Raw genomic sequence first — 23,197 nt, 5'->3', positions numbered from 1 at the left:
TACGTAAGGATCTGGAAAATTGATCTGTGTCAAGTATGTGAGGATCTAAGGGGATTGAACAAGACAGGCATGCACTGGGCTTCAAAGAATGGCAATTACAATCACAAGCTGACGCACAACGTGTATTCACAGAACTAATGGTTCCTGACGGAACTATTCCATCCAATTAGAGCCATGGGTTTTCATTCAGGGGTCTGTGGAAGTATTCCAGCGTGTCCATGGAGAACACAGCACATTGTAAGGCAAGCAAACTTCCTTGATAAAAGTTTTATCATGAAAATGTACCTCATATAGCGGTTGCGGGACCTTGCATTGGCAGAATATCTGAGATAGTCCGAATGCAATCTGCAAACATCTGTCATGAACACGTTTTTACCTTCTTAGTTAAAGTAATTTAATATATGTTGTTGCTTAAAAGTAAAAAATGTCAAGTGTAACCTTCTAGATTGTAAAAATGAAGTCTTGTTAAAAAGTTTAAATTCTTGAAAAAATAAATGTTGGAATATTTAGTTGGCATAATATTTGATTGATTTTATTTGCAATTTAGTTTTAAAATATTAATATAAAAAAAAAAACTTTTGGCCGCCAAATCAAAGTGGGATGGGATGGGATGTAACCAACATTCAGGAAGTCACATTGTCGTTTGGCAAGAAAACCATAAAACAAAATAAGTCAACCAAAGTTACTCTCTTGAGTATTTAACAGACAAGTACTATCAAATCAATATATCTGCAGAAAATTTCAATAAAAAAAAAAAAACACAAGGATTTAATTTCTAAGAACTTTCTTAGAGCTTTTGACAAGATTTATTCTTAATATTTATTTTTATTCTTAATAGCCTATTTCTTTCATCATTTGCCACCAAGTCAAAACTGGAGCTCCACTTGTTGCTTTCTGTCGCCATTTGAAAGGACTCAAGAGCAACATAACGGGACACTATGTTCCTCTACCAAACCCTGATGGAAAATAGCCTACATTCTGTTTCACACATTTCTGTGCAGTGCTTTTAATATTGAAAAAGTATTGAAAATTATTTGTTTACTTTAGGATCTGCAATTTAAAAGTTAATGCATGCACAGCAATTATTTAAACTTACAGAAAAAAAAAAAAAAAAAAAAAAAGAATTCACCAAACGAACCTTGCATTGGTACAGTCGTTGTACAACGCTTCGAAATCTTTTCTGGAAATGAGTTTGCAGCGGTTCACTCCGGGCTGGATGGCACCGAGTCCGCGCAACACGCGCACCTGCTCCACGGAGCACACCACCGGGTTTATATCCAAACGCTTGAGTTTCGTGTACACGGTGTGCAGTCCGCCGACAAGGTGCTTCAAGAACAGGTCGAAGACTTGCGGGAGACAAATGAGCTCTTGACCATCAACGTTGAAAGAAGCGACTTTCACCCCGTGCACCTCCACGATTTTGCATTCGTTTGTCGCTACGCCGCTCGGAAGCGTCGCGTTCAGCGAGTTGATCAGACGCGGAGAGTCCGTGGGACTCGAGAAGAACGGGTCAGCTCTGAAGAGTTTACCGGACACTACAGAAGTCCCAGAGTGAACCGGAAGAGTCGCAGGAACGGCCATAGTGGTTATTACAATTAACTTTCTTAATGTGCCCTTTTACGTCGTCTACTTTCTCATCCCTCACTCTCTTATGTGCGTCCCTCTCTTATGCACTGCGTCCAGAGAGCAAACTGGCAGCAACGAGCCGCGCGCCCCTCTTTACCCGTGTGAAAATTCAGATGAACGGAGCGCTTCACGGTTCGGTTGACTCCGCCTCTCATTGGAAGAATGATGCACCATTTTGCCAACCACATGTGCTCCAATTTATGCGTAAAGACTTCACTGGAGGGCGAGAAATTACAGCCCTCCTCCTCTATTGAACGAGTGTCCAGCTCAATGCTTCTCTCAAGCTGTTATGATCATTCAGACGAGACATCCCAACCCATATCTGAAACCATCCATCAATCTCAAAATTATTCTAAACTTTTTTTTCTCATTATATATATATATATATATATATATATATATATATATATATATATATATATATATATATATATATGTATATGTATGTATGTATGTATGTATGTATGTATGTATGTATGTATGTATGTATGTATGTATGTATGTATGTATGTATGTATGTATGTATATATATATATATATATATATGTATATATATATATATATATATATATATGCTTTTTTAATTAATAATAGGCAAATTCTTTTTTGAAGTAACTACAAATAGGCAATTTATTGGTGAAGGCTATTTGCACAGATTCGCCCACTCTGCTCACACAATTTACCACAGTACAAATAGCACATTAGCCTACTTCTATTTACATTTTGTGTGAATAGCTTCCTTCACTATTTACACTTTGTAAAGTATAAACATAGATATGCTATTTGCACATGTTGAAAACACCATTTACACTATGTAAACAAAACTTACAGGGAATATTTTATAGCCTATTTCTTTTTTTAAAAAATCGTTTGTCACACCATGGAACATTTAAGTTGTTATTTTAGTTGTATTTAGCTACTATTATAGTACTTATTAATATTTGAAATTAACTATTTTATTTGAAATTAATTATTTTAAATTTGTTATGTGCTTTCGATTTGTATTCAGCTTTAATTTATTTGTATTTCAGTTTGAGTAATTTTAGTATTTCAACTAACTTATTTTAAGTTATGGCAACATTTCTAATCATCCATCCATCCGATAAAGTACTCTTGAACCATTTTTTTCATATGAACCTCTGTCCATAAAATACAATATTCACAAAATATTTGGTAACACTTTATTTTAGTGTCCTCGTTACATATGTTACTGTAACTGTAATAACAGTAAATTACGCATAAGTGCATAAATTAACCCCAAACCAAACCCTAATGCTATAGTAAGTACTACATGTATTACTCAGTACTTACAATGTATAATTACACTGTAACAAAGAATCCTTAAAAATAAAGTGTAACTGAAATTTCCACTCATGCAGAGAAAAAAAGTTGCAAATATTGTACCTTTAGGGGTACAAAAGCTCGTTGGGGCAGTACCCTTAAAAAGGAAATCTTTGTACCTTTTGTTTATTTTTTACCACAAAAAGGATCATAGTAGTATAGGTACGTATTTCTACTCTAAGGTATATACACCTTTTGGAGTAAAAAAGGTACACAGATGTCCTTTTAAGGGTACTGCCCCAGCAGTCCAATGTGTTACACACACTAAACTGTTCATGCACACTAAATTGTGCGCGATAGTCCTATGTCAAGAAAATAAAGCGTGAATTAAGAAGCATGGTCCTTAGGCAATAGAAGAATCAGCTTTGTCTTTTATAGGTCAGGCTAAGTCAGGTACTCAAGCGTTTGAATGCCATCTGTTCAGCATCATTGGGAAAACAAGCTCACACATCTGGATGCGTCTGTGGAAAGACTTCTGTGCACCCCTCTCCTGGGACTCGTGAGAAATCCTTTGAGAAAAATGCCATTAAAATACCCCACACATCTCCTTAACAACATTTGTATTCCCATCAGGCATGCCATCTCTTTATTCACATTAATGAATTTGTAAAATCTCTTTTAAAGTGTTCTGTAATGGAAAATGGATAGTTCAACCAAAAATTGTGGCATCAATTACCTAAAGCTTATATCCCATTAAATCGATTTTCCTGAACATCACTGATAGAAACACCTTTGTTGTTGTAGAATTTGTAGCAAAATATGATTTAACTGTATATTAATAGGACAAAAGTACTATTAAATTAGATGAAAATAAAGGCATTTTTTATAGTGACCTCACGCTTTAGAAGCAGTTAGCCAAATACAGTAGATACTATTTTGCTATAGAGCTTTCCGACTATTTATTGCAAGATTATAATGTCTAGAACAATGGTCTTATCTCAGCATGAGCTTTTGATATATACACATTTAGAAAACTAACTGACTCAGACGACATAGAGTAGTCATGAAACCATTACAAAACAGCATGCTAATAAAACTGATTTAGATGCATGATCTAAACAATCTATCAACATTATGAACACTTGAAAAACTCCTTTTGGATATTGAAAAGCAACTTCACAACTTTCCATTGTAGACCAAAGTCAATACATGTGGGATTAGGATAAAGTGTCAGGAAAATGTCAATGACCTTAATGACACTTTGACCTGAATTTGGATATCAGGGTGAAATTTAATTATGAACAGTAAGAATGAAACTTTCTGCAAAACGAGGCTGGAGTTAATCCATTCAAATCCAATTTAAAGGAGAGAGAGAGTGTATAACAAGTATTAAACTGACATGCTGCTCTTTAAATGGTTAAAATGAATAGTGTGAAGGCTGTAGCTGCAGAAACACTCATTTAGAGGTGAAGGAATGATTTGAAAATGGAGTATTAATATAAGGGTATTAATTTGACCCCAAAAACCTTTAAACATACCATTTGAACACTGTATTAATACTTCTGGCATTTCCGTCACCCGTTTTCACGATATTGTTATGTGTAGCATTTAGAGTGAAGTGAAGGGAAGTTTTTCCCATCTTATTTATGTATTTAATTATATTATAGGCTATGTTAAATATCATATTTAAATTTGTATAAAAAAAATAAAATGTCAGTTAGCAGATGTTCTTATCCATAGCGATTTACAGTATAATCTATTAACAAAACCTGTAATACACCAGTTTCTATTTTTGACATGCGTTCTTGAGGGGAAGTTAAGCATATGGATTTGAAGATCATTCATTTTTATGTGATTAACACTCATTTAAGTTAACAAAAGAGAATGATGAAAATGTGTCCATGGCATCTTACCTTTGTTTGTATATCATTGACATTAAACCATCTTGCTTTCAGGATCAAAGCTGAATATCTATGTAAAAAAAGTTAGATATTAAAGATATTGAAATGAAATGTAAAGGCAAATAATCATAATTGACATTTAAAAGTTCTACTAATTAAAATACACAAATACTACTATTTAAAATGCAACTTATTAACCCATTAAACAGGAAATATTACATACTTTGATACAATTTCTGAATAGATAACTATACTGGACACAGTTTCATTGTTAAAGAGGATTTGAACACACACACACACACACACACACACACACACACACACACAACACTAAACAGAAAAGGCAAGGTCAGTCGGTCAGAGATTTGGTTACTTGCTTGATTTGGATCACTTCAAGGGCACAAGGAATGAGAGAATAAAGAAAGAGTATGGACCATATTTCTACTCCTGTCTTATCAATTTTTCCCCTTCTTTCAAACACATGCATTTACAGACAGAGAGACACATATCTGCCACTCAAAAGAGCAGTATAAACATATAAAAAGATCAGACGAGTGGCCAAACGTCTTCAGTAAATGGAAAAATAAATCCAGATGCACTAGAATAAACCTTACAGGATGGACTATGATGACCTAGATAATGAAGAACCCTCATAAATCTGATAAATACAGTATAGTACACACGTTAATGATCTGCTATTTAGAATCGGATGTGCATCTAGAATTATTATTTGCCGAAATTAAGCGTGTCCCAAGCTGTCATCCAGAAAGAAATGACTGCCACATGTATGAAAAAACAGCTAAGTCTTAGACACGCTCTCCCTTTACTTTCCGCAGCTCTTTGTCATTGTGTGCAAATGAGAACAGATGTGTTGCTTATCTGGCAGATGCTAAAAACACTTACATGAATTTTCCTCTTGGTTAAATGAGTCTGAGGTGACAGCAGCCTAAAGTGACACTGATGAAAGGTGAAGTCTCCTCCAGCTCAATTTTACTGCTGTTATTATACGCATGAACTGAATTTGGACATTTGTTAGGGCTAAATTTAGCAATAATTACTTAATCTCTGGACTTTCTCTAAGTCAAAAACAAAACAAAAGGGGATTGTGCATTTGTAATTGAAGTCACCCTGTTGGGAACTTTTTAAATCTTGAATACATGTTCTCCCAGACACTATAATAGTGCAGAACTCCTTGGACTTTTACGTAGAGGAAAATTAGCTTAATTATTAACTAAATTCAAATGAACTTTTTACTATATGTGGCAATATTGTACTTTTATAGTACAAAAATTCAATATTTTACAAATAAATGGATTGAATTACACATTATATTTATTTAAGTATTAAATATTAGGATTGGGGTTGCAATGCTTACTTAGTCATGTACCGTATACGAGATTACTGTAGTAAAATCTGCTAATCCCATTAATTTCCTTCCATTTACAATTCTAATAAATTGTAGATCCACTGCAGTAAAAACTACTAATGTGCAGCAACTAGCAGCCAGAAAAATACTGTAGATTTACACTAAAATGTCTGTAAAGGAATGTAGGCTAAGTGCAAGATAAATAATGACCAAATGATTTTGAAGATATGGCGCTGATTGATGCTGGAACACAGCTTGGAATGTTGCATGATTTACAACTACAAGTGTTCGCTCAGCGATTCACCAACTGTGGGTTTTGCAAAGCTCAGATGAGAGATATAAAACCACGACATTATTATGACAATGAAGGCTTATGACTAACAGTTGAAGTCGAGCAGAAAAAAAAAAAAAAAAAAAAAAGATGCAATAAGGTGTCAAATCAACTAGGCCAGCAGCCATATCACCCTGTAGCCCAAGACTGGTTGCCCACTGAAGCTAAGCAGGGTTGAGCCTGGCCAGTACCTGGATGGGAGACCTCCTGAGAAAAACTAGGTTCCTGCTGGAAGAGGTGTTAGTGAGGCCAGTAGGGGGTGCTCACCCTGTGGTCTGTGTGGGTCCTAACACCCCAGTGTAGTGATCGGGACACTATATTGTCAAAGAGCACCGTAATTCGGATGAGACGTTAAACCGAGGTCCTGACTCTCTGTGGTCACAAAAAAATCCCAAAATGTCTTTAGAAATTAGTAGGGGTGTAACCCCGGCATCCTGGCCAAATTTACCCATTGGCCTCTGTCCACCATGGCCTCCTAATCATCCCCATATACACTCACCTAAAGGATTATTAGGAACACCTGTTCAATTTCTCATTAATGCAATTATCTAATCAACCAATCACATGGCAGTTGCTTCAATACATTTTGGGGTGTGGTCCTGGTCAAGACAATCTCCTGAACTCCAAACTGAATGTAAGAATGGGAAAGAAAGGTGATTTAAGCAATTTTGAGCGTGGCATGGTTGTTGGTGCCAGACGGGCCGGTCTGAGTATTTCACAATCTGCTCAGTTACTGGGATTTTCACGCTCAACCATTTCTTGGGTTTACAAAGAATGGTGTGAAAAGGGAAAAACATCCAGTATGCGGCAGTCCTGTGGGCGAAAATGCCTTGTTGATGCTAGAGGTCAGAGGATAATGGGCCGACTGATTCAAGCTGATAGAAGAGCAACTTTGACTGAAATAACCACTTGTTACAACCGAGGTATGCAGCAAAGCATTTGTGAAGCCACAACACGCACAACCTTGAGGTGGATGGGCTACAACAGCAGAAGACCCCACCCGGTACCACTCATCTCCACTACAAAAAGGAAAAAGAGGTTACAATTTGCAAGAGCTCACCAAAATGGACAGTTGAAGACTGGAAAAATGTTGCCTGGTCTGATGAGTCTCGATTTCTGTTGAGACATTCAGATGGTAGAGTCAGAATTTGGCGTAAACAGAATGAGAACATGGATCCATCATGCCTTGTTACCACTGTGCAGGCTGGTGGTGGTGGTGGTGTAATGGTGTGGGGGATGTTTTCTTGGCACACTTTAGGCCCCTTAGTGCCAATTGGGCATCGTTTAAATGCCAAGGCCTACCTTATGGCCACCATTTACCCATTCTCTGATGGCTACTTCCAGCAGGATAATGCACCATGTCACAAAGCTCGAATCATTTCAAATTGGTTTCTTGAACATGACAATGAGTTCACTGTACTAAAATGGCCCCCACAGTCACCAGATCTCAACCCAATAGAGCATCTTTGGGATGTGGTGGAACGGGAGCTTTGTGCCCTGGATGTGCATCCCACAAATCTCCATCAACTGCAAGATGCTATCCTATCAATATGGGCCAACATTTCTAAAGAATGCTTTCAGCACCTTGTTGAATCAATGCCACGTAGAATTAAGGCAGTTCTGAGGGCGAAAGGGGGTCAAACACAGTATTAGTATGGTGTTCCTAATAGTCCTTTAGGTGAGTGTACTGTATATATATATATATATACACACTAATTGGCTTCATCACTGTCTCCTCTCCACCAGTAAGCTGGTGTATGGTGGGCGCAATATGGCTGCCGTCCAGGTGGATGCTGCACATTGGTGGTGGTTGAGGAGATTCCCCTTTCCATGTAAAGTCTTTGAGTGCCGAGAAAAGCGCTATATAAATGTAATGAATTATTATTTAGTCAAAAATGAACAAATATTAAAATATTGAAAATGAAACTGCATTCAAATGGAAAAATGACATTTCCACCTGTTATATACTCTGTTATAAACTCTGACACGTTTTCTCTCTTCTTCTCCACATGATGGCCCTTGTTTACTTTCCACCATAATATTTCCACCCCTCCACTCTATTTTATTTCTCCTGGTGCAGAAGAGATTCTCTCAGTTATTGTTAGACATAGTCTGACAGAACTTATCATTCCTTCACTGACTCCTCTTGTTTCATAAGTTTTCCTGGCGGAAAAGAGGAGTTTCCTCTGGGCTCCCTGAACATTGGCTACTGCAAGGCTCTAAATCATTGTTGTATCGCTTTTGACTCATCTTTCTGCTTCAAGTTCATCTCAGGGTTTGGAAGGCCAGGTAAGAGCTGGCACCAGGTTTTACGACTTTCCGTTCATTCTCCATAAAGGCAGAGGGAAAAAATGCCTGGCCAGGTTTTTTTTTTCCACAATGTTGTAGATATCACTGCCTTGGTAAAAGATGAGAAAAACACTGAGATCTGGAGCTGGAGAAAGTGATACAACCTCATACAGTCCAATCAAAGATAAACATGTTGTCAACCTTTGCAGTATGCCGAGTACGTTGTAGCATGTTCTTAGATGTACTCCATGTGCACAATCAAATTTTGTGATTTATTAACTGTCGAATTTCAATTTTCAATATTAAGTCCTTGTGCACTGCAAATAATGTTTAGCATTTTCATTTCAATCAGTAAAATATATAAATTTTTTTAATTGTCAGCCCATGTTTATGCATTGGTTTAATACTTTTTGGTCTGGTTTCATAGACAGGGCTTAAATTAAGCCAGGAGTAGACCTTACTTCAATTAGGAGATTTAAGTAGCTTTTGTAAACATGTTTGCTTTAGAAAAAATACAGTTGTGGTCAGAATTATTGGAACCCCTGGTAAATATGATCAAGGATGGCTATAAAAAAATTCTGCACTGTTCATCCTTTTGATCTTTTATTAAAAAAAATGGCAAAACTCTAACCTTCAAAATCAACTGAAAGTGGAGGGAAACTCACATTATGAAATAAATGTTTTTCTCTACTTCACGTTGGCCACAATTATTGGCACAGAGTTATTGCAACATAATTCCCCCAAGATAACAGTTCTGAGTTTTCTCCTATAATGTCTGATGAGTTTGGAGACCATTCCTTACAGAATCTCTCCAGATCCTTCAGATTCCCAGTTCCATGTTGATGCATCTTCTCTTTAGTTCACTCACTCATTTCCTTCAGGTCTGGGGACTGGGATGGTCATGGCAGAAGCTTAATTTTTTACTCAGTGGCCCTTTTTTGTGTTGATTTTTATGTTTGTTGTGGATCCTTGTCCTGATGGAAGATCCAACCAAGGCCCACTATAAGATTTCTAGCAGAAGCTTTTGGGTTTCGATTTTTTATCTGTTGGTATTTACTAGAATCCATGATACCATGTATCTGTACAAGATGTCCAGGACCCCCAAAAAATAAGCCCACAACATTAAAGAACCAGCAGCATATTTAACCATGGACATGGGGTACTTTTTATCCCTGTTTGCACCAAAGCCATCTGGTGGGTTTACTGCCAAAAAGTTATTGTTTTTGTTTCATCTGACCATAGAATGAGGTCCCTTTTGAAGTTCCAGTCGTGTCTGACAACTAAATATACTGGAGTTTGTTTTTAGATGAGCGAGTAGTATTTTTCTTGAAACCCTCCCAAACAACATGTGATGTCGTTTAAAAAAAAAAGATTATTATTTTAGGCTTTCTGACCCCAAGACTCAACTAATCTCTGCTATTCTCCAGCTGTGATCTTTGGAAAGTCTTTGGCCACTCAAACTTTCTTGCTTACCATGCATTAGGACAATATAGACACACATCCTCTTCCAGGCACATTTGTAACATATTTAGTTGATTGGAACTTCTTAATCATTGCCCTGATTGTGGAAATTGGGATTTTTAACGCTTTAGCTATATTTTCTTACAGCCACTTTGTGATGCTCAAGCAACTTTTGCGGCACACCAGAACTATATTCTTTGGTTTTACTCATTGTGATGGATAATTAAGGGAATTTGGCCTTTGTGTTTCCTCATATTTATACTCAAGTGAAACAAGAAGTCATAGGCAATTTCATGTTCCAAGTCAAAAAACGTAAATATTAATAATATTTTACTCATAAAAAATTACAGGGGTGCCAATAATTTTGGCCAACATGTTTTGGAGAAAAACATTTATTTCATAATGTCATTTTTTCCCCCACTTTTAATTATTTTACTTCAATGAAAGGTTAGATGAATTGTGATTTAAAAAAAATAAAAGATCAAAAAGATGAACAATGCAGATTTATTTTTACAGCCATCTTTGATCATATTTACCAGGGGTGCCAATAATTCTGACCACAACTGTATATTACTAGTGTGCACTGATATATGTTGCTTTCAGTTAAAACAGTTCAAACATGCATTTTAATCTGGGACTAGGCTTAAGCATTGTCTGTGAAACTGGGGGTTTCAGTTTGTTAACATTGTTTTTCAATTAAAATGCTCTGAAAATCAAATCAAAATTGGAAATAAAAAGTAGGGAAAAAAAACAATGGTACAAATGTTAAAGCAAACTGTTACAACCATTCTCTGCCTCCCCTGCATAAAGTGTTTAAATGGATTTTTCCATGTTGGTAAAAGTTTAATTGAATTTGCTTTCAAGTGTCATTCAGTCTAAGGATTAAATTAGTATGTGTGAAGGAAACCTGCTGATATAAAATCTCACAAATTTAAGCATTGATTAAACACTAAAAACCTTTTTACTTACAATCTTCGACAGACCAATGCCATCAGTGCTATTGGCTTAATTAAAAAGGGCCAAAAAGTGCTAGAGGTTTTAATTGTGGCTATAAATATTAGTTACTCCTGCATCAACCTAAATCCAAATGAAACTCTAATGCAGTATGTGAAGATGTTATCTTAATGACCAGAAAACAGGATATGATTTCACATGGATATGAGCACTAATAAATGTATGACGCATACAAGCATCTATTTTCAGCATAAGCACAAGGCCAAAATACTGAAATCCACCCAGATAAGGTGAAGAAATGAAACAAGTCAACATGAAGGAAAAACTTGATCCATGAGATAATGGAGAAACCACCTAAAGTTTCAACCTCTTTCATCTGTATTCAACATAAAATTCCTCAAAAGATTAATCATAGCACAGATCTAAAAAACCTTGTCTTGTCTTGTTTTAATCTAGACTGTCTATCAAGTATACACTTGGATTTATGGCTATACCTTATGAAAGCAGTTACTTTGCTTGATCCAAAAGTAGCACAATCAATCATTTGTGATGGTGCTGCCACTAACCTGTTGCTAATATTTTTGAGCTTTTTAAAATGCACTACACTGTTCAAAGGGTTGGGGTTGGTACGATTTTTTTGTAAGCATCATTACTTTTATTCAGCAAGGATGCATTAAATTGATAAAAATCTGACCGTAAAGACATTTTTTATGTTACAAACGATTTTTATTTTTAAATAGACTGCTCTTTTAAAGTTTTTGAACGTATACCAGTTTTCACAAAAATATCAAGCAGCTAAACTATTTATGAACATTAAAAATAATATGAGAAAAGTTTCTTGAGCATGCATCAAATCAGCATATTAGAATTATTTCTGAAGGATCATGTGACACTGAAGACTGGAGTAATGATGCTGAAAATTCAGCTTTGCCATCAAGATCGAAATAATATTTTACAATATTACTGTTTTTACTGTATTTGATCAAATAAATGCAGTCTTGGAGAGCATAAGAGACTTGAAACATTAAAAATCTGACTGACCCCAAATGTTTGAATGGTAAGGTGCATGACTGCATGGCTAATATACGATTTTGAAAATAAACCGTGAACCAAATCATTCTGATCTGTGATCAAATTAATCATTTTTGTGAACTGGATCAACCATTCAAATGAAAATATCTATTTCTTTAAAAACATTCTATCCAGTCAAGATGCCATTTCTCTCGCCTCGCCTCTCAGACCTTTCTAATGAGCAGAGGTTTGGCTTGAGGGGTTAATGAGTGTCCAGATTTATTCTGACACTGACCTTCTCTCTCAGCAGCAGGATACTTATCAGTGGTATTAATAGATTAATGAAATCATAAGCAAAGCCATTAATCATCTCAGGAGTATCCTGCCACAAGTTTAACTTTCAGCAGGTAGCCGACTCTTTGTTTCTGGCTGGCAACACTCCGACTCTAAAAATGAGACAACACAGACCTGCACTTCAGAAGAGAGTGACATTGACTGAGACAGATGAGACGTGTCTTAGACTGAGACAGAACAGACAGATCTTATGCAAATACAATCCTCATCCTCAACCCAGATTAGTATCCTATATAATGGACTGCATTTTACCACAAATGGAAACGGACCCTCAAAAGACATTTGACTTCAATGGAGTCTGATGTTAGAATATTGCTAAGCTAACACCACAATACTCTAATGAGCATAAAAATACATAGCTACACAGTACTCACAAATATTGGGTCAAATATCTATATATCTATCAGAACACTGATACACTTTTTTATTTATTTTATTAAAATTCACAGGTTTCTTTATTTTCAGGACACCGGAGATTGTATCCACATCTGACTATGTAATTAATTTATTTCAGCGTCACTTGCTTCAAGAAAAGCAGGCAGAGGCTATTTGCACTAAACATTAGACACTATTTACACTAAGTGCAAATCATGATAGAAGTTATTTACACTAAATGCAAATAGTATTTACTTTGCGCTAAGTGTAAATAATATTTAACCCTTGTGCGACCTTATGGATTTTGTTGTCTTTTTCAGTGTTTTTTAATGCACACTGCATAACATTTGACACGGGTGTGCATTTTTTTATTGGAATTTTACTATTTCAGTCCCATTTCCTTTTAAAAATCTCTTTTGCACTAGATAAACAAAATAGTTCCACTCAGGACCTTAAGGACAAAACGGTCCCCATTGAAACTGCAATTTTTAATCCCTGGGCTATTTAACTGTAAAAGTATGCAGTCTTTGTAAATAGGCTTACATTCTGTTGACAAGGCTTCAAGATTTAAATTTTTACTATTTTTTTTACCAGATGGTGCCATTTTCTCAGGTTTGGCGTTTGGCCTATCAAGCAAATACTCTCTGTATTCCTGTTTTCTGCTTATTCATATTATAGAGCCAATTGGATAAATTATGCAGCTATAATTGTGTGGGTGTGTTGTTGGTATGGATGTCAGAGTGTGATTTTTATGCGTGTAATAAAAATTATTGTGTGTGTGTGAGAGAGAAAAACTCTACTGCAAACCACTGTATGTTTTACTGGCATCTAACGGGGATTTGGTACTGTGCCCAAACAAAATCTCACTGAAAGCTCATATTTTGAGATATCAACCTCAAATTCGAACTTGGGTCCTTTGCATCAAAAGCTAAATACTCTATATGACACACTCTCCTGGTTTTTGGACTGCTTCTTTTGCCATTTTGTCTGGAGATAGTGTAAACATTATTTGCCAACAAGATGGGTTATTTGCATTTAAAAACACACTCTCCCTAAACTTTTAAGACTCAATTAAATAAACGGTTCATACGTTTGTTTTGTTGTTGTGCATTTAGTATTTAACTGAACCGTCCCATTTTTACTGAGGATATTCACTAGTTTGGTAGGCTATCACCACTTTGTCTCTTCTCCTGCAAACAAAGTGGCCGTTCGCCGGACACGCCCCATCCGGTCGCCAATGGTCGCCGGAAATTGCCCTAAATCCATTGAAATTAATGGTATCGTGTCGCTTTGTCGCTTGTAGTGTGAACGCAGCTTTAGCCTAGTTTTGACGTAAATAGGCACTAAGATCAGAGGTGTAAAGTCCAGGTTCAGAAAGTAAAAGTCCTGTATTTTGTTCCTTGACTTTTACTTTTTGACCCCTGGACTTACACCTCTGCCTAAGATACAACTTACGCACTACTAAATATTTTTGCGTTGCACCATTAGTTCAACTGTCAATATTAAAACGTATTTACGGAAGCCTCTAAACGGTTGGAATAAAATAGCAGACAGATTGAACTGCATCAATAAGCTCTTCTTTTACCTGACAGACTTCAATTCTTTAGACATATATGATAATGCTGACATTTACACTCGCTTGCATTTTAAGAGAGAGAACATTACATGAATAGATTAGGCTACTTTGTTAGAGGCTCATCAACACGAACCCTTCCTAACAGCTCGCGGCTGTGTGCATCTGTCCCATCGGTCCGTGTTGTGCATGTCAAATGAAATCAGTCATAATCAATAAATGTCATTTCTAATGTTTTTTTTTTTGTGTATCAATACCGGTTTATTTATCCTTATTAGTTTTGTTTCAAATACAGTTTCTGAATGTTATTTATATAAAAAAAAACACTTATGTTATTCATGATTAAGTGTCGTATTTAATGGGAACGTATTTTTACTGTTAGTTAAATGAGGCAAAAGAAGTTAGAATAAAGGATAAACTGACATTCCCAGCATTTAAACAACTTCTGCTACTAGACCTACTAGCTACGTTCTGTCTTACGAACAAATGGTGCAACAGAGATAGTTACAAACTAGCTAAGCCTAGTGTGGACTTTATGTTCCAATTTAAGAGAGGACTTATGAACGGATGCTTTCTCAGGTACCGATTAATTTAATGTGCCATTAAAAGTACCGAGTTCGGTAACCAACCCTACTGATCAAACAGTTTTCTAAAAACTCACCAAGTTCTACTGTTACATGGCTGAGTTGAAGAAACAAACCATTAAACATCCCGATTAGCATAGAGTTGAGCAGATTCTCTCTCCATATAAAATTCTCTGTCTAGTCTTTTAAGCTGTGACATGTAATCCCATTTAAAACATAAGAGAAGAAGGAGATTTAAAAAATCAAAAGAAAATGAAACCACATTAACATCCGTTCCACGGTATAAAACAGTAGGGGCTTAAATTTAATTTCAGTGTGAATAAAAGGATTGCTTTCCCTATCTCTCCCTCTCCACCTACTTCTTTTATGAAGCAAAGACTGAGTTTGATCCAGTAGTGTGGACGATTTTAATAGGCTGTGACATTGTCCTTGGTCATGACATCAGCTGGAGAGTGAAGACACAGGAAGACTTCTCATGAGACATGGACCTCAGAGGGGTGAGGGGGTTGGAAAAGGATTGGGATTGTCTCTTGAAACAAGTGAGCAAGTTATTAGGAGCCCAGACACTTTCATATCCTTTTTTTGTTGTTGTTGGTTGGTATACATTCACTCAGAAACACGTCACATTATAAAGTGGATTGTGAACAAAAAGGTCTAATACACCTGGATAAAGCTAGACATTACCACACAGGGCCACTCAGAATTGAATGCCTGACCAGGGCTTGACATTGACACCCGCCAACCTGAAATGTAGTGTTGTCAAAAATAGATTTTTCGATTCATATCGATACTTAAATATCTTAATATCTTCAAATACTCATTTACCGCAGAATAGACACGATACCAGCTGCGCTTTCTCACTCTCTCGTCTCTCGATAGCAAAATTTTACTCATTCCCGATTTTGTGCTCAAACCCAAAGTGAGTGCACATAAAGCCGCCTCTCAGTACTAAATTGAGTTTGTTTTACACACAAATTTATTTCGGTCTTGGCGAGTATATTCACGTCAGTTATGCTTTATGTGAATGTAAGCAGTTGAGAAAGAAAATGCCTGTGAAATAATGGATCTGTGCGTCATGTGACTAATATAATAAGTGACTATACCTGCTGCCAAATTATGACATAATAATAAATATACCTATGGCAGTTTTTCCCCATGATATCGATGTCAAAATTGTGGCCAGTGAAAATTCTACTAACTTTGGAAAACCAATAGCCACAGTGGCTGGTGAGCAAAAAAGTTTAATGTCAAGCCCTGGGCCACCTGACTGTTGCCATCTTGGCAAAGCAAGTCCATTTTATGCTTTTAGGCTTATAAAATGTTATTATATTTTAGTAGATTTTTTAGTCAATTTTGATATTTCACTTTATAACCCACTGTTCAAAAGTTTGAGCCTGTAAGATGTTTTTTGAAGAAAAGAAGTCTCTTATGCTCACCAAGGCTGAATTTATTTGATAAAATACAGTAAAAACAAACTGTTTTCTGTTTTAATATGTTAAAATGTAATTTATTCCTGTGATGCAAAGGTGAATTTTCAACATCATTACTTTACATCATTACACAGTCTCCAGTGTCACATGATCCTTCAGAAATCATTCTAATACGCTGATTTGCTGCGTAAGAAACATTCTCATTATTATCAATGTTGAAAACAGTTGTATTGCATAATGTTTCTGTGGATACCAAAACATTTTTCAGGATTCTTTGATGAACAGAAAGTTCAAAAGAACAGCATTTATTTGAAATATAAATATTTTGTAACATTATAAATCTTGATACTGTCAATGCAATGCTTGCTTAATAAAAGTATACACTTATTGTTGCTCAATACAATTTCTCAGCGAGAAATATGCTTTTGTGTTTCTTCTACAAGCATCTGCTAACTGGCCCATGCTAACCAGCCAAATCAAGACCTCTTTGTTGCAAATTCTGCATCATGTTGACTTTAACATAAAAAATGAAAAGGACCAATTTAATTTTTTAAAAAAAATTTTTTTTTACACATTTTATACATTGACTTAAAAGCCTATGATTTTGTCCTGGTCAACTACCATTAGATGTCAAATAACCAGACAGTGCAAGTTTAAGAAGCAGAACTGTATACCACACAAACTGAACCACCAGGAAGCAAAGAAAAATGCAGGTCTTAAACTTTAAACGACATCTGTGCAAACAGGGAGGAAAAACAACCATAGGGGATTAGCTAATGGGAAGACAGTTTAAGGCAGATGTTTGGCTAAATATGTGGATTTGAGTGTGTAGGTGAATGAATCATCAAGGGCAAAGTGGTTGGAATGGCTTAGACCTTTTCCAGTGTCTATTTTTTCTCAGACCCCTAGGGTGAGATGAACCAGAGGACCACTGACTGCTTACTAAATTAACAGAAGAGCTCTAAAATATATCACCCTTCTCATGCCAGGCGGTGTATGACATTTTCCAAATGACACCCTTGACATTTTGTAGTAACTCTTTCAGGGCATTTGTGCTTTTATATCTTTCAAGTGGAAAATGAGTAATAACAAGGAATAAAAGTTTAAGGTGGAAGAAACAAATGGATGACACAATTTGTCATTTACACATCAATACACACGCATACACAATCACATAGAGAGCTATAAGAGGTGCGCGGGGCGGGTGCAGAACACTCATTTTACTTAAGGGAACTTAGGATAGGGTTCTCTTTGAAAGTCCGTTTTTGTACATGCACCAGAGATGCTCACAAGTCTCTGAGCTAGAGTCCAAGTCAAGTCTCAAGTCTCTGAGCTAGAGTCCAAGTCAAGTCTCAAGTCTCTGAGCTAGAGTCCAAGTCAAGTCTCAAGTCTCTGAGCTAGAGTCCAAGTCAAGTCTCAAGTCTCTTGTGGTTATAAGTGTTGCATCACGTACAGCGACCCATCCAGGTTGCTTAGAACACTGCATAACTTTATATAAGGAATTCGAAGCATGTAATATGTTAGGTTACACTTTATTTCGATAGTCCACTTTAGACATTTTACTAACCATGTACATTTTCAACTACATGTCAACTAACTCTCATTAGAGTATTAGTAGACTGTAGTAGACTGCCAGGTTATGATGTGGGTTCGGGTTTGGAGAACAAGTTGACTTGTAGTTGCCAAGTTACTTATAGTCAGTAGAATATCTTTTGGGGAACCAACAAAATAAGATATTATAATACATAATTAGCAGATATTAAGCCTACTAATACTCTAATGAGAGTTAGTTGACATGCAGCTACAAAGTTACTTATAGTTAGTCGAATGTATAAAGTGGACTATCAAAATAAAGTGGTACCATATGTTATTATGACTCCTTTATCTATTAGCATACAGTATCAGCTTTGATTTTGGTATATAATCAGTGTAAACAGGCTATTGCAACATGACAAAAACACCAAGAATGCTTTACTTTGTTAATTTCTTTATTTTGCCTTGTAGCTTGAACATACCAAGACATAAGACCAAATATAGAAAATGATATAACTCACAATACTAAAATTGACACACTCCTATTTAGTGCAAAACATCAGTGTAGCTAAATGCAAATAAACTATTGCGTCCAAATGAAATTAACACTACAGTGCACTTCCAAAACATTCAAATGCTCAAAATCTTTAGTGTAAATGTGAAGCAACTGATCAACTTATGGCATGTAACTTAAGAACAAAATGTTTAGAAATAAAATCCAAAGGGTGAGATCAGACTGGTTAACCTTCTCTTCTCTTAACACACTAGGTATGGGCCACAAAACATTTCTGGCTTCTTCTGGCTGCACTGCCTATGCAACTAATCATAGCTTAACGTTATACTGTAAGTCAACACATCCCAGACTCTCAAACCAGTGTAACGTTATAACTAAATGAAACTGTAACGTTACATAAACAACAATAATCCTGTAACCTGTTTGTAGACAACGGGCAGCCAGCGGCACGTAAATGATTAACATTACGTTAATCGACCACCACAAGGTTGGCAATTAAACAAACGCTCATTCATATTTCATAAGGAAGACAATCGGAGTTAACCTCCCGTAACGTTAGGTAGCTAAAGCAATAAGCAAGCTAACGGTAGATGGTCAATGCTGAGCTAAACATGTTTACTCACCTATCAGGGTGCGTTTTCAGACGCCTGATAAAATTAGATGTAAGTTAGTTGAGCCAGAATCTTTTATCGTGATACTGCATATTTTGCATTGAGCGCTTCTTTTGAGCGCGTCTTGTTTGAAGTTTTTGAACCCAAAGCTAACGATGAATGGCACAGCAGCGGCCGGTGCAGTCGAACTTTTTGTTTGTTAATCCTCTCATGTGTGGTCGCGCGCGCGCTGCCAGCAATAGGCCACGTAGTACGTGGTTACGTAGGCAGGTTATAGGTAACGGAGGGAGGGGGATAACAGCGAGCTCATCAGACGTTTCCTAAAAATAAACATTGTTCACGAGTCCCGCAGCTCGAGTCCGAGTCGAGTCTGAAGTCTTTCGAGGACGAGTCTCAAGTCGAGTCTGAAGTCACTGTGTGTGGGACTTAAGTCGCACTCGAGTCCGAGTCTCAAACTCGAGTCCCCATCTCTGACATGCACACAGTTTAAGTTTACTTTTGTGGCCTATAAACCAGATTTGCATGCGCATCTGTTTTCACATCATGTATCCTGAGGTTTGCTATCTGTCTCAGATCTGTCTTGGAGGGCATTTACACTTGGACAGATAGCTATCGGATCAATACAATCATGTGAATTCAGAAAGTGTAAATTGTCCCACCCTCACACCAGTGAACACATCATCAGAAAGGAAATGTTGCTGCAAGAGGGAGGGGAAGTTATTAGGGGTCCAAAACTTGTTTTGGGTCCAAAACCCAAAACTTGAGATAGTCAGAAATCCCACCCGCATCGACTTACATCTGTCGGACACTAGATGGCGCCACTTTGCATTTTGGTTAATAACTCTGGATCCATAAGGTTGGGTTGAAACAAAATTCTTGTGTCCTCTGAATCCTTGACATGCATCATCTAGAACAGAGACCCTCATGGCAAAAAGTTATTAAAAGAATTTCAATCGGTCAATCCGTTTAACTTTAACAGATCTAATGAAATATGTGGGTGTGGCCCATTTTCACTAACTGGACAATATCTTCTGAAAGCAAAGTCCAAGCTTAACGAAACTTGGTACACATAGAAAAGAGGACATTCTGTGGACAGTGGACACACATCGAATTTTATCCTATTTCTCTCATAGGGGGTGTTACAACAGAAATTATTTAATAATGCCAAAACCAGTTGATAAAGTTGAAAATTGGTATACATCTTATTTGGTGGACATCCTAACATATCCTCAATTCTCACTAAGATACATTAAAAAACATGGCCACCAGCAGCCAATCAAATTTCAGCAGCTAATAACATCAAATCTTAATGGCTTACCATTGCAAAAAATGTACATATTCATTGACCGTGTAAAACCGAGTATGCGTTCCAAATTTTGTGAAAATTGGCAATACAGTGGACTTATAACAAGCAGTTTTAAATTTTTGCTAATAACACCACAAATGTGCGTGATACATTTATGTTCTGTGTAGTATTTTTGCAGTAGGCTATTATTATATTATAAATAATGTGTACAAATGTGACATTAGTCGATCCATTCATCAAACCGCTTTATCCTCTGTAGTGTTGTTGTGTTGCTGTAGTAGTCCATCCCAACATCATAGGCCACAGGCAGAAATATAGGCCTATTATATGATGCCCATAACAGAGTGTATATTTACACTAAGTACAAATAGCCCGACTTGTTGGCAGATGCTATTTACACTGACTCGGCCCACTGTTCTAAACCGCTTTTTGCCGAACTCGCTCTACTTCCTTTTCCCATCACATATCAGATCGGAAAGGCATTTATTTTCAATTAAAATTAAGAAAAATGTAGAAAAGTGGAAATAAAGTGTCAAACGTGTGTTTAATAATAAAGGGTTTATCGGTTAGGATTAGGGGTGTATAAGGCAGCATAAATATAATAATTTACAATCTTGTTATTATTGCATGAGGTGCAAATAGATCTGCCACTATCTAGTAAACACAAACAGCATCTAACTACTATTTACACTTTTCGCAAAGAAAATTCTGATATTTTAACAGTGTAAATATAATCTATCACTTTTTTTCACTTAGTGTAAATAGAATCTATTGAAAATAGCCACTGCTCATAATTTTTGCAGGCTGAAATAAGTGAATTCCTTTGTAAACGAGTTGACCCTTTTGACACCAGCAAGTATTGCTAACCTTTAACCCTAACTGACATCCACATGCATGGGCCATTTATGCTTGGACGCCGATTGTCGCTTGCTACTATAGCCTATTTTTTATTACGATGGCACATTCATTATCTTTTTTTTTCTTTCTGACTTTAGAATATAAACCACCTTCTGACTTTTAAAAATAGACCCAATTGTTTTTAGGCTGCAGCAGTTCTGTAGTAAAATGTGAGTGTGTGTGTGAGTGGGGGAAGTTGTGTACAAACCAGAGCAGAAATGAGAAGTTGTGGAGTTTGCAGGTTATTAAGGTGGTCGGTCGTATTACATATTACCTCTCAACCGCAGTACACGGGCCTCAGAATACACCATACACGGTGGAAAACACACAGGCCGACAGACAGGTGCTCGGAAAATCAAACAGGGCCGGTGATGATGATGATGATGTGTGATGGAACAGTAGCAGCTGGTCAGCAGAGCTCCGGCTTCAGCTCCTCTTACAGGTTCCGCTCCGCCGTATCAAAACAAGAGATTACATTCACCTGCCGAGGAATACAGAGCACAAAAGGTGAGGACGAGAGAAACAGATCAGTTGTGTGATGTTTTTTGAGGGGTTGACATGTCTTAATTAGTGTTTTGATGTCTTTGTCCTCGCACAGTTGGCTATTTTGCACTGCAGATGAAAGTACACAGTTGTAGCTACAGTTTTTTGTTTTTACCTGGGTCGTTGCTTAGGAATTCATTAGGAAATACTGCCATCTCGTGGCATATACGATGAGTTGCTGCTGACGTGATTTTTCTGAACCAGACGTCACGGTTGTGTAGTGGTAGCCTCAACCTGTCGTAAACGGAGATGCTACGAAATGCTACCAAAACATAGCCTACTCGTAGTCCTAAAACAATGTACGGAATAATGGGGTTAGGTGTCACTTTTTTTTTCCTCCATTAAAAATTTCAGGATTTATTTTTGAATAGGCACAAGACTGAAAAATCCATAGTCCAGAGAAAAAAGATGCAGTTCACTGGTTGACCTTTTGTGACAACATGCCCCGCTATTAGGTTATTTGCTGAACTTTGAGTAAACCAATTCTAACAAAAACAAAAAAACTATTATATTAACATTAAAAATAGTAATGTTTATTTATTTATTTATTTATGACTGGTCAAAAGTTTGGAAACATTACTATTTTAATGTTTTTGAAGCGAGTCTAATGCTCATCAAACCTGCATTTATTTGATATAAATGTCAATAAAATGTAATTTATCTCTGTGATGCAAAGCTGAATTTTCATCAGCCATTACCAGTCTTCAGTGTCACATGATCCTTCAAAAATCATTCTAATATGCTGATCTGAAACTCATCAATTTTGGAAACTATAACTATAATATTTTTGGAACCTGTGATATGAAGCTGATGAATAAAAAGTTAAAATGATTAGCATTTATTAAAAATAGAAATATTTTCTAATATAAATCTTTACTATCACTTTTTCTTTACTATCACATCCTTGCTGAATAAAAGTAGCCTATTAATTCCTTTTTTTTAAAAGAACAAAAAATGTACTGACCCCAAACTTTTGAACAGTAGTGTAGCATTGTTACAAAATATTTCTATTTTGAAAATATTTTCTATTTTGAAAATATTTTCTATTTTGTTCTTTTAAACTTTTTATTCATCAAAGAATCCTGAAAAAAAGTATCACAGGTTACAAAAAAAATATTAAGCAGCACAACATTGATAATAAATCAACATATTATAATGATTTCTGAAGGATCATGTGACACTGAGGACTTGAGTAATGATGCTGAAAATTCAGCTTTGCATCACAGAAATAAATGATATTTTAAAGTATATTCAAAT

General features: G+C 36.3%; 1 protein-coding gene across 1 annotated transcript; it reads right to left on the bottom strand.

Annotated features, from left to right (window-relative positions):
- Positions 1 to 1,138: 1,138 nt before the first annotated feature.
- On the bottom strand, positions 1,139 to 1,745 carry LOC130096912 (dachshund homolog 2-like; the record flags this gene model as incomplete). The annotated part of the gene is made up of 1 exon (XM_056263603.1): positions 1,139 to 1,745. A coding segment is annotated over exon 1 (443 nt), but the record flags the coding sequence as incomplete, so codon positions are not given.
- Between the last annotated feature and the right edge of the window lie 21,452 nt (positions 1,746 to 23,197).

Source organism: Rhinichthys klamathensis, unplaced genomic scaffold (genome assembly GCF_029890125.1).
Source record: "Rhinichthys klamathensis goyatoka isolate OS25496 unplaced genomic scaffold, OSU_Roscu_1.1 h1tg000208l_1, whole genome shotgun sequence".
Lineage (NCBI taxonomy): Eukaryota > Metazoa > Chordata > Actinopteri > Cypriniformes > Leuciscidae > Rhinichthys > Rhinichthys klamathensis.
This window is presented reverse-complemented; position numbering and strand designations above follow the sequence as displayed.